Below are 14360 nucleotides of genomic sequence, written 5' to 3' on the forward strand. Positions count from 1 at the left end.
AAGGGACTACACAAGAAGCAATTTGATAAGCTGACTAGCAAGCTGGCTATGGAAGATATCTTCAAACCAGCTTGAGGGGGAGTGCTGGAAATTGTGTTCATGCATGTAATATGATAGTGGTGTTGGTGGTAGATAGTGGCATGTATAGAATATGATAGTGGTGTTGGTGGTAGATAGTGGCATGTATATAATATGATAGTGGTAGATAGTGGTAATATATAATATGTAAGTGGCATATAATGGGTTATGATGATGTTTGTAATATCTCCTATATAAGGAGTGTCATTTGGTCTTGTAAGATAAGAAGTTTTGAATATAACAGAAATATATTCCTTCTTCCTCATATTTTCGGAGTTCTTCTTCTTCATATTTTCTAAGTCCATGATTAGATAGCCGAGCCTATTTAGTTGCATTTTGCATGTGTTGCATTAGGCATCTTGTATAGTTAGGAATCATGCATATTTCTAACTAGCCTTTTGTTTTGGCTCGGAGTACACTGTAAGTGTTACGCTTTAGCATACTTGCATGAGTGTGAGTGTTGTCATGATAGCATGCTTGCCATGAGGCTACTTGCTTAAATGATTAACTACATGAATGCTTATGGGTGAAGGCTAGATTGCCTGAATTGGAACAACTCGATGATTGTGAGTTTTAAGTCCACTTTGCGAAGTGGCAAAATCATGTTTTAAAGCCTACTTGAGAGTGGCAAATCCGCGCTTTAGCCCGTTTGCGAGTGGTACTTTCAAACCATTTTCGAAAACAAACATGAGTTGCTTTGTTCCAATTCTCGTGATTGAGTCTATACTTGTATGCTGTGTGCATCACATAGTAAGTTAGCTAAAAAACCGGAATAAGAACACATGAGGTTTATAAAATAACATAGCATGGTAGTAGAGGCCGATCCTTTGATCGGGCGAGTGGGGGTGCTAATTTCAGGACGTTCCCCTCTCGTACTTAAGTTCCCGAGCCGAGGCAACTTTGGTGATGACGGACACGTGGCCTTTGGCATGAGTCAGGATTTCCTAAATTTTCCAAAACAAAATATTTAGATGGCGACTCTGTAATCTGGCAAAGCAGTCCATGTTTAGCGCTTTTTATTCAAAATCGATTTTCCAAAACGATTTGCCGGATTTGAACTCTTTGGTGTTTATCAGTCTCACATTACACTTTGTGAGATTAGATTCAAAACCGTGATAGAAGTCCGAACTGTAGTAAGACCAATTCGCGCCTTCTCCCGAAAGGGGGCCGCGCGAAGAAAGTCAGGTCTACAACAATATGTTCAGGCACTAAATCAGAATAAGCGATATATGTCACGGATGATAGAATCAACATTTCCAACTCCGACGACACACGGTTTAGCAATACAAATTAAACAAACACTTGGATACATACAAAAAGAACGTCTAAACCCACATGGCCATATCAACAACACAAAACAGATGGAGAAATGTTATTTTTTCAATTTACGTAACATCCTTCCACTGGCATGATCAATGCGACACCATTGCCTAACCCACTGACATTGCCCATGAACCACAACACCACAAACAACCCCAAATCAGCAAACACCCACAAAAAAATTGAGAAACAAAAATCAAAATGGGGGACACACACACACACACACACACACACACACACACACAAAAAAAAAAACCTTGCATATGCCATTCATTTTCAAATAAACAGTCACATATTACACATCGTCAAAGCAAAAATCCTAAATCAATAAAGACCCACGAAACTTAACTACCCATTTCCGAAATGAAATTAGTGAACGAATATTGAAGTTACTTACGTTTGGGTCCCATGATCGTAGCTCACACACAGTAGCATGACGGCATCTGCGACTGATTCAAAACCAAACACTTTGTCGATTACCACGAGTACTACGAAGCGGTCGAAATATTCTGCAAAACACACAATACGCTTTAGGGTTTGTATGCAGCACACTATGTCACATGCCTACCTAATCACAAATTTGAAAGAGTTTTAGAGACATTCAAATTTGGAAATACGATTTTCCCCAAATCGCATGAATGCAGCTCATCCCACATTTCATACCTCTCTGACTTTCAAACGAGGAGTTTCTAGAACACTCCATAAGTAACACACGTGTTGTATGTCACATCAGGTGTGTGACATCAGCAACAACCCCAATTCAAACAACCCAGAAAGGAGTAAGCTTTTTATTAACAATATGTTACACCCAAACTAATTGCCCCACCCAAATGTAACATCCAATTCAGACATAACTAACCATAATAACTTACACACATGGGTGGATACAAATCCAAAATATGTGACATCCAAAAGCCACACATGCCAAAACTCCAAATAGGTATTAGTAAACTTTTCCTAAACGTTACACCTAAATAGATACGCCTAATAAAGAATATTGATACGATCAACTAACAAGTGACGGTCTGATCTTTACACATCAAATGGGACCAAATGGAATACATAAAGTCTAGTTGGAACATAATTCCAACATATAGGATTTATTAGTAACTCACCCTTAAGTTTGATCATATTAGTTTTTTTTTTTTTATTTAATCATTATCACTATATTCATCCTCATCTTATATATTAACTACTAAAAATTCACATTTAGCAATGATCACACCAACCATTGCATAAGAATTTATTTATTTTTATTGTCTCCATTATTTTCTTAGGTTTCCCTCTCCCTCTCACTTCCCGATTCCTTACTGTTTAGTGGAGCCACAAATGATTTCTTTTTATACATTCCAATAGGGTTGTTTCTATTAATTATATATATATTATTTTCTTACTTGCTTTTAATATCATATATTTATATATATAAATATATATATACACATTTATCTTGCGTAGTGGTGATATATAGACTGACACATGAGACAAGTTAGTGAAAAGGGGAAAACAAGAAAATGTTTATTTCAAAACACTAACCAATATACATAATTTATGTCATGCCTCACTTTTTATTACACAGCTATCGTTATCAAAATTTATTATTATAGTCCATTTTCATTTATACAATTTGGAAACAAGTCCACCAACATCCATAAATATAAAAAGGTTCCCTCAATCGTACATACATGAAGAAATACAACATGAATTATAATATTTAAGTGCTCGTAGGCTAACACTATTACATAAAAGAGAAAGGGTTCAACCCTTTTTACAATAACGGCATTCCGCTAACAAATAAAGGTCTCACGACCAACAGCTAAAGAAGATCTTTGATCTTGAGTCACTTCTCAACATATACCTAAAAAAAGATTAGTAACATGAGATGAACATAAAGTCTAGTAGACATTCCAACATGATCCTAAAAAATAACAATATATAAATAATTATGATCATGAATGCTTCATATCATACTATATAAATAATATAACGATTTATAACCAAAATATACCTATATAAGTACTTTTTCCAAAAATCATTCAGCTTATTCATCACACAAAAGATCCACTTTTTTTTCTCATTTCTCATTTCATAAATATCACATAACAACTGGTTTGTTTAAAACATGTTCACAAAAACTTGATTATTTCTCATTACTTAGGCCCCAATACCTGACCTCCATTAATTTCCAATACGTTCATAACATTTCCCGACCTTAAGCCCATGGTGAAGAAACACTTTCAACAACTCGTCCAATAAGCCTATATACATACATATATATCTTAACATGAATACGAAAACAATAAATGTGCAATGAACACTACACTATCACAAAAGACAACCCGGCCTCATCTAACCATAACCATTACCATGCATGATATACACGGATACACCGAGACAAAATGAGGAACGAAACAATGATCTACCTGCCTCAAGCACAGTAAGCCAAGGATACACATTTCCATAACGAAATGCCCATTTACCAGACACAAGCTAGAAGGTAATGGTACCTCTGCCAATTTACCAGACATCGGCTGGATGGTAATGGTACCTCTATCAAGTTCACCAAGCGCTAGCTGGAAGGCACTAGTACCTCTCATTCTAAGCGCGTATACATTACCAACCATCACAACATGCTAAAAGCATAAATAACACGAGTGTAATACATGCACATAATCTATTCAACACATCAATTTCATCCTCCACTGATGACTAAGGACAAAACCTCTAAGCATATGCATGTAATATGCGTAACAATGATCCAATTCTCATGAGACATTAAGTCCAACAACAACAATAATATATAAAGTGTTCAAAATCCAACCTCCTGTTCATTCTCAATTTTCAAAGTGTTACGATTTCATTTTTCCTTTCAAAAATCAATTTCCTTATTTTTCCAAATTCACAAAACTCCAATCTTTATCCAAAATCCATTTTTCCTTCATTTAACAAAACTCAATCCATAGATATCAAAACCACAACCCAACTCAACTGAACTCAACATATGTTAATAAAAAACAATCCTAATATCTCGGTTAACTTTTTAACAATTGACACATTAATTAAATTTCCATAATATATATAGCACAACAATTACTCAACTTACCCCTTTACATTTCATCAAATCCTTGAGAATAAAAATTAGGATTTTTTCTCCATTCATAACATAAATAAGATAGACTACCTTCCCAAAAAAAAAAAAAAAAAAAAAAAAATCCTACAACATACAATCTCACTTTCCAAAGTTTAAAACCCAAAAACCCTGTTTCATGGTTTTGCAATCATATAACTAAATCATGCCCCTTTTATGCAATAAAAATATACCACATGTTCATCTATAAAGAAGTATTGAAAATGAGCAAAGAAATCACTACCTCAAACAAAAAGATGAGAAACCCAAAAATTTGATTTCACCGAAAATACGATCTGCTCAGATTAATAAAAAGCTCTCTTCATACACTCTACATTTTGGTATAAGGAACTAGGGTGAGATTTTAAATAAAAGGAGAGAAAGTCCAAGCTTGAAAGCTTGGGACTTTCGAAAATGGAGGAAGGAGAGGGAGAGAGAGAGAGAGAGAGAGAGAGAGAAATGATCTAGATTTGACCAAAAAAAGACTTTTTAAAGTGTTGATCTCGAACAGACAGCTCGAGCAACGAAACTTGCGCTCGAGCATCAGAGACATAAGACCGCTCGAGCGATAAAACTTTCGCTCAAGCGTAAATCTCACACTCCCAGAAATTCAAATCATCTATGCTTGAGCAAACAACACTAACTCTCAGAATCTTAAGCTTGCAATTAAAAGTAATGGATGGATCGAAAAACCGCTCGAGCGAACAACCCGTTTCTCGAGTGATGAAAATTTTTCAAATGGTTACAATTTGTTATAGTCCATCATGAATTTTCTGCAATACAAATTCACTAGATTGTCATTATTCTTTCAATTGTTATATGCTAAATTTTTTTAACATAATTTCAATTTAGCTACAATTTTACTCATATTTTGAATTATCATTTCAATGCAAAATACCTATACCAAAAATTCAATAATATTTAAGTTTGATGATGTGGTTGGAAGTCTCTTTTAACTTAGCTCCTTTAGATCTATTACATGTTAGATTAAAATTTGATTGAAGTATAAAATGTTTTCCACGCATGAAAAATAAATAAATTAAGTACATTTTCAAAAAGTTAACATATTTATTAAATAACAAATATTTTTCAAAATTTTTAGATTTAGAAAAATAATTACTTCTTTGGCCAATTATGAAATAACTAAATTTATTTTAGGTGGGTGAGAAAATTAAATGACATTATGTGTTTTATAAATTCAAAAAATCATGTAACATTAAACTCATATATTTTTTTTTTCTATAGGCTTATAAAACTCTCAAACTTATAAATAAATTTTTTATGAGAGAAAATTTGGTTAAAAAACAAAGAAGATGTGAATATAGTATTTTATTTATTTATTTATGCATAATATATTATTTTATATTGTGCATAGTATGGATATTATGCTAATTATGTTAATATATAGATGTATGAGTTAGTGAGGGTTTTGTTTTTTTATTTTTTTGTTTTTTTTTTTTTTGGGGGGGGGGGAGGGAAGGAGGGTGAATAAGTCATATGTTAAAAAGACAAGAGGTTACACTAATACAAGGGCCATGCCTCAGGCCCTAACAAAAGCTATATAAAAATTGCCAACATAGCAAAAAACGAAGCAATACTACCCACCTATTTAGTACTACCAACATAGCAAAAATCTGCCACCACTAAAAGACTAGACTATATATTCACCTGTTCATATATGTCGTGGCAATCAACACAAAAATGTCCATCTATTTTGATTAAAAGATTTTAATATGTTTAGGAACCTCATACAGAATATGTGTTGAACATGAACATATTTTACGTTCTCAACCACCCAAAACAAAGATAAACATAATACGAGAGTAATCCCTAGCACAGCCCGCAAGGGTAGGCCAAAAAAGGCCTTATCTGGATAGAAACTAGCACTAGACAAATATATACAAATTAGAGTAAAACTTTCTTCACACTTTCTGTACTTGCAGCTTCTTCCCAACAAAGTGCACCCAGATGCCTTTGATTCCAGCAGCCCCAATGCCTAGCTTTCTTCCACTTTATGTTAATAAAACCTGTCCAACATAGGATATTACCTAAGAAAACCTCAAGTAGACAAGGTTGTATTACGATATGCAGTTTTTCCAAATCACAATCACCAACACGGATAACATATATGCTCACATCATTCAACCCTCTATTTAGAAGCTCACAGCACTCGACAAGAAAAAACAAGCACACAATATACAAGCTCCCATCACTCAACCCACACAGCATGGTTTCAACATATACCTTCATAGCCTCATGTACCTGCAAAATAGATAAAGTATGGCTATATATGTAGTATGTTAGAATTAAACTGTATGGGTAGTGACAGGTTAGTATTATAGATGTGCTCCCTCAACCCACATTGGTTATTATCTTCATTCCAACAAACACTAAGCTACACAAGAAACAAATCATTAGAAAACACACAATCTTGCTCACTTTCACTCAACCCACATTTACTAAACTCCCATTGTCCCTCATTCTTCTAGTGCCTCCTTCTATGCCTGTATAGTCTTTTAAGATAGACTGAGGGAGACTCCAGGTGTTCAACAACCATCTGTCACATTGGAGTGAGAGATAATGGCACTAAGTTTTACTTGTGTTTGGAGAATGTAACAAACTCTTGTAGGCATGTTTGTTATCAGGTATGAAAGATGAGATTAGATTAATAGTCAGATGAGACTTACAAAAATTATTTTTATTTTAGAAAACTAGTTTCCAACTCCGTGCTATATGCACGGTTTTTATTTAAAAATTTTAAAAATATAATATTTTTATATTTTTAAATGTAAGTATTATTAAATAATAAACATGAATGTATATACTAAATAGTTATGTAGTCAAAGCATAGAAGTATTTTCATTTATTTATTATTTTTTGTAATAGAAAAAAATATCTATGAAAAACACTTTTTCTATTATCTCAAATGAAATTTATAAAATAAATTATAGTGATTTTAAGACGGGTTTTTATAAATTAAATTCATTTTAATATAAATATAATTATTTATTTTGATTGCAATTATTGTACTTTTTTTTCAATTAAGAACATTTTAAATGCCATAGAAATGTTTATAATTTAAATATAACAAAAACATCCTATTTAAAATAATATAAAATTTTAATAATATTGATTTAATATGATTGTGTCATTACTAAGTTATTATTTAGCAGCATGATAAAATCATTCTAAGATGAGGATATTTGTTAGAAAATATTTTTAAATAAGTCAAAAGATAATATAGTGTCCCATAAAATTACTTAGCAAATATAATTTTGTAAATGATTTTACATGATCCAATATAAAATTATTTGTTAAAAATTATTTTATTAATATTTTATGTGGTCAAATATCACAAAATCCTTTTCTTTCTTTTTTTAATAATGAAAACAGTTTATAACAAATAAAATGAGTCTGATTGTTATGATGCCTACACAACATCAATTCAACAATATTTTTTTTTTATTTCTAATGTGATATTATTATAAAACTAATAGAATTAACAAAATTAATTATGAAAGTTACTGGCCACAAACTTTTTTGACTGAAAGGTCTTCGTAAAATAGAAAGTTTTTGTAATTATATTTACATCATTCACTAGTTTATTCATGTAATCTTATAGGTAGATTGTCAAATTCCTATCTCCAACCCCCCCCCCCCCTGTTTCTTATTTTTTTGTCTTTTTTTTTATTTTTATTTTTTTTATAACAACCTTTTACATTTGCTTTATCATACTTTTGTAAAAATATTTCAAAATTGTAATTTCCTTCTAAATGTTATTAAAATTAATAAATATAAATATATAGAATGGAATAATTCAAAACAATTATACAAAATAATGTATTTATAAACAAAATAAGAAAAATCATAAGAGGAAAAAGGAGAAAAGAAAGAGATGGAAAAAAAAAATGCAAAAAGAAGAGGAAAAAACTTAAAAGATAGAAAGTCACCCCTTTAATCCTAAGAAGGACACTTGGCAAAATTTTTAGATACTAAAAGTGACACATAACATCTTTCTAAAACTTCATAAGAAAATACTTTACTTATATATAATAATATGATTATCATGGGATTAGGAGTATCATGATTCATGGGAGTCCTCTGGAAACCTTGGCTTTACTAATCTAATCCCATGAGATGAAATGTGAAAAGATCTTATTGTCTCTCCTTTTACAAAAAATAATAAAGTCACATTTTATATTATTAAGATTTTAACATAATTTTATAAATTTGACCCCAATCAATTAATACAATTAGTGCACAAATAAATACAATTTATTTAAGATCTTCAATCTAATGTCACGTAATTCGCTCACTCAATCCGCAGTATCAATAATCTCATCCAACCTATAAATTAAATAAAAATAAATAAATAAGAAAAATATTCTTATCTAACTTTAATCCAATAAATTTCTACTAGCAAGATGAGAATTTAGAGCCCGGGTCACTTGGTACCTCGGACTTTACCTATTGTGGGATTCTAATTGTTATTGGTGGTGGTCCTATTTTTCAGGGTTTTAGCTGAAAAGGAATGAAAATGAATAAAATTTGATAAATGTACAGAATCCAGCTTTCTCAGGTATGACCAAAATCTTCTTGTTACCCTTTTGTGTTCATGCTGTTATCTGTATGTTTCTCTATATCATCTGCTTTGTATATAGAAGAAGTGATTTGATTTTGTTTTGCCTTTTTGTCATTTATGCTATATATCTTTTTTTACCCTTATTGTCCATTAAATATGCAAAATTGTCATCTTCTTCTGAATGGTTTAGATTTTCCTGGGATGTTCATAAAGGGAAATACAGTGCTTAACAATATATGGCCTTTTTACATGGTAGAATTCATCTGGGAGAAGTGTTGTTTGATGCAGTTCAAGGCATGATCTATTTGTTAACATTTTAGAAGCTTAATATCGCATTAAAAAGAAAAAGAAGAGAGAGAGAGAGAGAGAGAGAGAGAGAGAGGGTCATATTCTTAAGGGTAAGTGATCCTGCATTTTACTTGCTGTCATTTTTCGTTCATATACTTTCAATTGGTTTGGTTTGATTTTGAATTTTGTGTCAATTCGATTCAATTAATAAAGCCGGTTAGAGTTTTTGACAAAAGATAATAACTGAGTTGGTTGAGATTAACTCACTTAGTTGTATATGTTTACAATTTTGCCCCAAATGCATATGAGATATGTTGTTCATATGCGTATTTTCTATTAAAAACTTTTAACGATTATAATCAATTGGACCTACTTGACAGAAAATAAAAAATTCAAAATCAAAATTGAATCAATTGAAATTATAGGGATTAAAATGACACAAGAGTCTACCATTGTAATATGCCCTATTCTTAATTAGGATTATTGGTGGGGTTTGGAAATTGTATCAATAGGAGTATAAGTGGGGTTTGACAATTGCTTAACCTTATGCGCTTGGTAATCGTTAAAACAAAATTATTTTTTTTATTTTTTAGTTTTTCCAAACTTGTATTTTGGTGAGGAATGTTTTGCGCTGTCACACAGTCAGCTATCTGTTGCAGTTCACAATTTTTTTCATTTTGGATCGAATGTCTGACCTGTCACTTGCCCTCCTTATGGTGTTGTGGATCTCCTGTAAGGATACGTAGGAATTTCTTAAACCTTGAAGGTAAAATTATCTTTTTCACAAATTTTCCAAAAAAACTATTTCTTGAGGAAAAGCCATCCAAAACAAGTTTATGTACTTTTGACTTTTTCAACATAAAAAAGTTGCTTATTAAGGCCTCGTTTGGTAAGTGACTTTTTTAGTCAAAACGTTAAAAAATCACTAAAAAAATTAAAAAACCAACAATCCATATCAGGAAGTCAAAGATTTTATTTTCTCTTCACTTTTTGCACATCTTTTCGTAAAAAGCCAAAAAGTCATCCCAAACATACTAATTTTTTTTATATCACATTTTAACCAAAAAATTAAAAAATTACTAAAAAAACATGTTCCCAAATGAGGCTCTTTCACTCCCATTTAGATGCTCAACTTGTCATATCAAGCAAAGTCATTACCACAATCACCAAAATCACTGGAATGACAACCAAAAAGTCTAGTGATGGAGTATCAGTTTTCCCTCGCTCATTTTATTTATTTATTTTTATTTGTACATCCTAAAATGAACTTACTCCAAATTTCCAAATTTGTACTAACGAAATGACCTTAGATAGAGTCGAGTAGAGAGGAAAGATTCACGTAGCTGACCCCATTCGATGAGACTTAAAAGCTTGGTCTGGTTTCGTTTGGTAGCAGTACTTGTATATTTACTGACAATTAAGGTTAAGATGCAAACTGAGCTGATTCCATATGGCTGCATAATGAACAACAATTAAAGATTTATTTTAACTGTTTCAGGAGTAATATTTTTGCCAGTCTATTATCGAGTTATTTATTCGTTTATTGCCTTTTCATTCTTTTATACACTTGATGGATTTAGACCACAACGTAATGGGAGTTTAAGATTTGAGTACTATGGCTATGTGCCGACTTATGTTCACTACATGCTGTCTTTTAAGGCACGTACAATGTTCAGTTTTCGCAAAACGGTGAACAAATATGGATCTCCAGACTTGAGGCGATTCCACACATAGGCTAAGTTCATTGAAGTGCTCATATTTTCACTTTCATATCATTGTCATCATGGGGCAGCGACTCAACTCCAGGACTAAGTATTATGTCTGATAAAAAAAAATGGGGTGCCTAAGATGCCCCTTTTGAAAGTGGATCAGTTTTGGTCTAGAAAGTGGTAATTGTCAAACAAAATAGGACAATTTGTTGTTCCAAAAGTCTTTTAGTTTACGTGATTCAATTGCTGCAAGCAATTATTTTCCCCCCATCACTTGAAATTAAACCTTAAAATTGAGTCAGTGATACATATTTGCATATAGAAGGAATTTTCAGATATGATTTCTTGCCAATGAAAACTTTAAATCATCACAATTCAATATGATGCAGGTTGTCTTCAAACAGATGCGCTGCCTTATATTAATTATCTGATGGCTTGCGATGACGTTAAAGAGCCTTTGCTTTCAGGATCCGTAGATCCTTCCCATCAATTCAATGAAAAAAAAGCCCTCAAGAGAAGAAGATATGCCCGTAATAGCAGCATTCCTTCAATGAAAATTGATCTCCCAGAACAAAATGGTGTTGAATTGCTACCAAATCCCGACCTAATTTCTTCAAAAGGACTACTTAATTTTAGACTTATATTCATATACTTTAGTATCTACATAGGTGTAGGCACACTATGCTTCTTCCTCATGGGTAATCAGATCAAGGGTAAGAAAACAAATGGGATTCTTGATGCCATATATTTCTGTGTTGTGACAATGACCACCGTTGGATATGGAGACCTTGTGCCCAATAGCGTATTGACCAAACTACTTGCTTGCATTTTTGTATTCACCGGTATGGGACTTGTTGGCTTTGTTCTTAGTAAGGCCGCAGACTACATTGTAGAGAAAGAGGAAATCCTTTTGGTTAAAGCCTTGTACATGCATGAAAAGATCGGTTCAGCTGAGATTATTAAAGAGGTTGAAAGCAACAAAGCCCGATACAAATTTCTGACCACAGTGACCCTTCTTTTGGTGCTTGTAATTGTTGGAACCATGTTTTTATATCAAGTTGAGGAATTGGACTTCATCAATGCATTCTATTGTGTTTGTGCGACCATCACGACTTTGGGATATGGGGATGAGAGCTTTTCGACTGAAGGGGGACGTTTATTTGCTGTTTTCTGGATACTGATCAGTACCATTTGTTTAGCCCAATTATTTCTTTATCTTGCTGAAATATACACTGAAAACAGACAGAGATTACACGTCAAGTGGGCTCTTACACGCAAGTTAACAACCTCGGATCTTGAGGCTGCAGATCTTGACAATGATAAAGTTGTCAGGTAAGTTCTTTGGATTGATCTCTACCTCCAGAGACCTAAACCTCAGCTATTTATTTTGTGCTTTACTCTCTCAATTCTAGTTCAATTTCTAATTTTGTTTGTTTGTTTATTTGTTTGTTTTGTGTGTTGGCTTCTTTGATGCAGTGCTGCAGAGTTCATTGTGTATAAGCTGAAAGAAATGGGGAAGATAAGTGAGGAAGATATCTCAGTTGTGATGGAGGGTTTTAAAAATCTTGATGTTGATCAGTCAGGAACATTGACTGCAGCTGATCTGCTGCTCTTGGAATCATCTCAACCACAAAGCTGACAGAAGCTATATTTGACAGGTCATTGACTCAAATTTTTCTTGATCGACACAATTAGAAGTAGAATATACTCATCAAAATATAGGGGAAAATATCTTTCTGCTTAGAAAAACAAGAAAAGACTGAATGAAATCTTTCAGATGATGCAGTCATACCATTCTATCTTATTTGTATATACTAGTTTGGCCATATATAAATAAGGCCAAAAGCAGTTGCAGAGTCCCCATTTCTTTTCCATACTGCAATTGAAAGCAAAGCTTAGTTGTACATTTGAGCATACATTTTGACTACGAATTCACAAATATGTGCATACATGTCATGTTATGTCTTATTATTGTTTTGATCTAACATGATTGTTTGAGTTTGATTTATAAATTTCACGTCATTTCCACAAATTTAATTTATTTAGGATAGATTAAAAAAATTTGGTCCATATTTGTTAAGATTGGGGGGTCTGGTCATCGGTTGGTACGATAGAAATTTTCTTATCAAATCAACAATTTTGTGCTTTATTGTCCCTCAAATGAACCTATATTGTATATATAAAAAATAAAAAATAAAACAACCTTAATTTTCGTTTATACATAATATGCCAAAACCTGTCCATACCATGTACAAGGAAGAAGTAGCAAGACAACCCAGCTGTCATGACCAAGTAATTGTTCATTATTATTTTCTCGGTTCCTTCTACAGATTATAAAGAAGCTGAGAATCCAGACATACAGATTACACGTACATGGTTGAATAGAATAAGATGTACATTGGTTTTGTACTTGGAGATTAGTCACTGTAAATGGGTCCGAGTTTAGCCATATAGCAAGTCTTAGTGAAAAAACTCCAAATCTCCACTTGTTACTAGGATTTCATTATTCTTCCAGCTGTTCTGGCCGCCCTGTAACGTAATCCAAGAGTCCCTCGCCTGCTTTGTCATCATAGGATTCAGTGAAAGTCGATGATATCTGACCAAAGACAACCATTGCCACCAAGAATACAGTTGTAGAGAGTAAGAGAGGCCAAAAGTAAGAGAGAATGGTGATAAACCGAGGAGCAACGATAATGAAAAAAGCAAGGATTAGGGATAAAAAGATTGTTATGGTAAAGTGATACTTGTACTGCAAAAGCTTTTCCGGGATAGCCATGGCCTTCTGAGTCAGAATTAGAAATCTTGTTATCTTTCCAAAGCGACTTTCCACCAGGAGAAGAAGGGATGGAGGGATTAGAACTTAAAGTAGTCATATAACTATTTGTCTTTGAAGAGATTCTTTGTTTAAAATGTTCACCTTTCTTTTGAAGAGAGCTTGTTCCCCAAGCTATCCTTTTCTCATCTTTGTCCTTTATCGCTATGATTACTTAAATACCCTTGGCAAGTAAAAATGAGAGACTGCCCTTGATTCAGAAGGCCACTATGCACTAATTAAGCTCTTATTCTATATCTCATACCACTTCCTTCACATTTCTCGCGTAGATTCTTTGATTTCATGTTTGATTGCTGAACTTCAGTTAGGAAACACTATCTCTAGATGTTATTATGGTATAAATCAAACTGGAAATATGTCTTTTGTTGATCAATCTTGGAAGATTGCACGTAAAGATACCACTGTGCTATGTACTATTCGGTAAGA

At 32.8% G+C, this 14360-nt stretch overlaps 1 protein-coding gene and 1 long non-coding RNA gene across 2 annotated transcripts; one reads left to right on the forward strand and one right to left on the reverse strand.

The window, feature by feature from the left end:
* The first annotated feature begins 11493 nt into the window (after window positions 1-11493).
* On the forward strand, window positions 11494-13060 carry LOC114278596 (two-pore potassium channel 1-like). The gene is made up of 2 exons (XM_028220671.2): window positions 11494-12433; window positions 12578-13060. The coding sequence occupies exons 1-2, from the start codon at window positions 11532-11534 to the stop codon at window positions 12738-12740; spliced, it is 1065 nt and encodes a 354-aa protein (XP_028076472.2). The 5' UTR covers window positions 11494-11531; the 3' UTR covers window positions 12741-13060.
* A 326-nt stretch (window positions 13061-13386) lies between these two features.
* LOC114278600 (uncharacterized) lies at window positions 13387-13983 on the reverse strand. Its single transcript, XR_003634965.2, has 2 exons — window positions 13846-13983; window positions 13387-13697 (listed from the first exon to the last, which is right to left on the reverse strand). It is a non-coding gene; the product is annotated as an uncharacterized LOC114278600 (long non-coding RNA).
* Between the last annotated feature and the right edge of the window lie 377 nt (window positions 13984-14360).

This window comes from Camellia sinensis, chromosome 9 (genome assembly GCF_055761805.1).
Source record: "Camellia sinensis isolate YWXY chromosome 9, ASM5576180v1, whole genome shotgun sequence".
Taxonomy (NCBI): domain Eukaryota; kingdom Viridiplantae; phylum Streptophyta; class Magnoliopsida; order Ericales; family Theaceae; genus Camellia; species Camellia sinensis.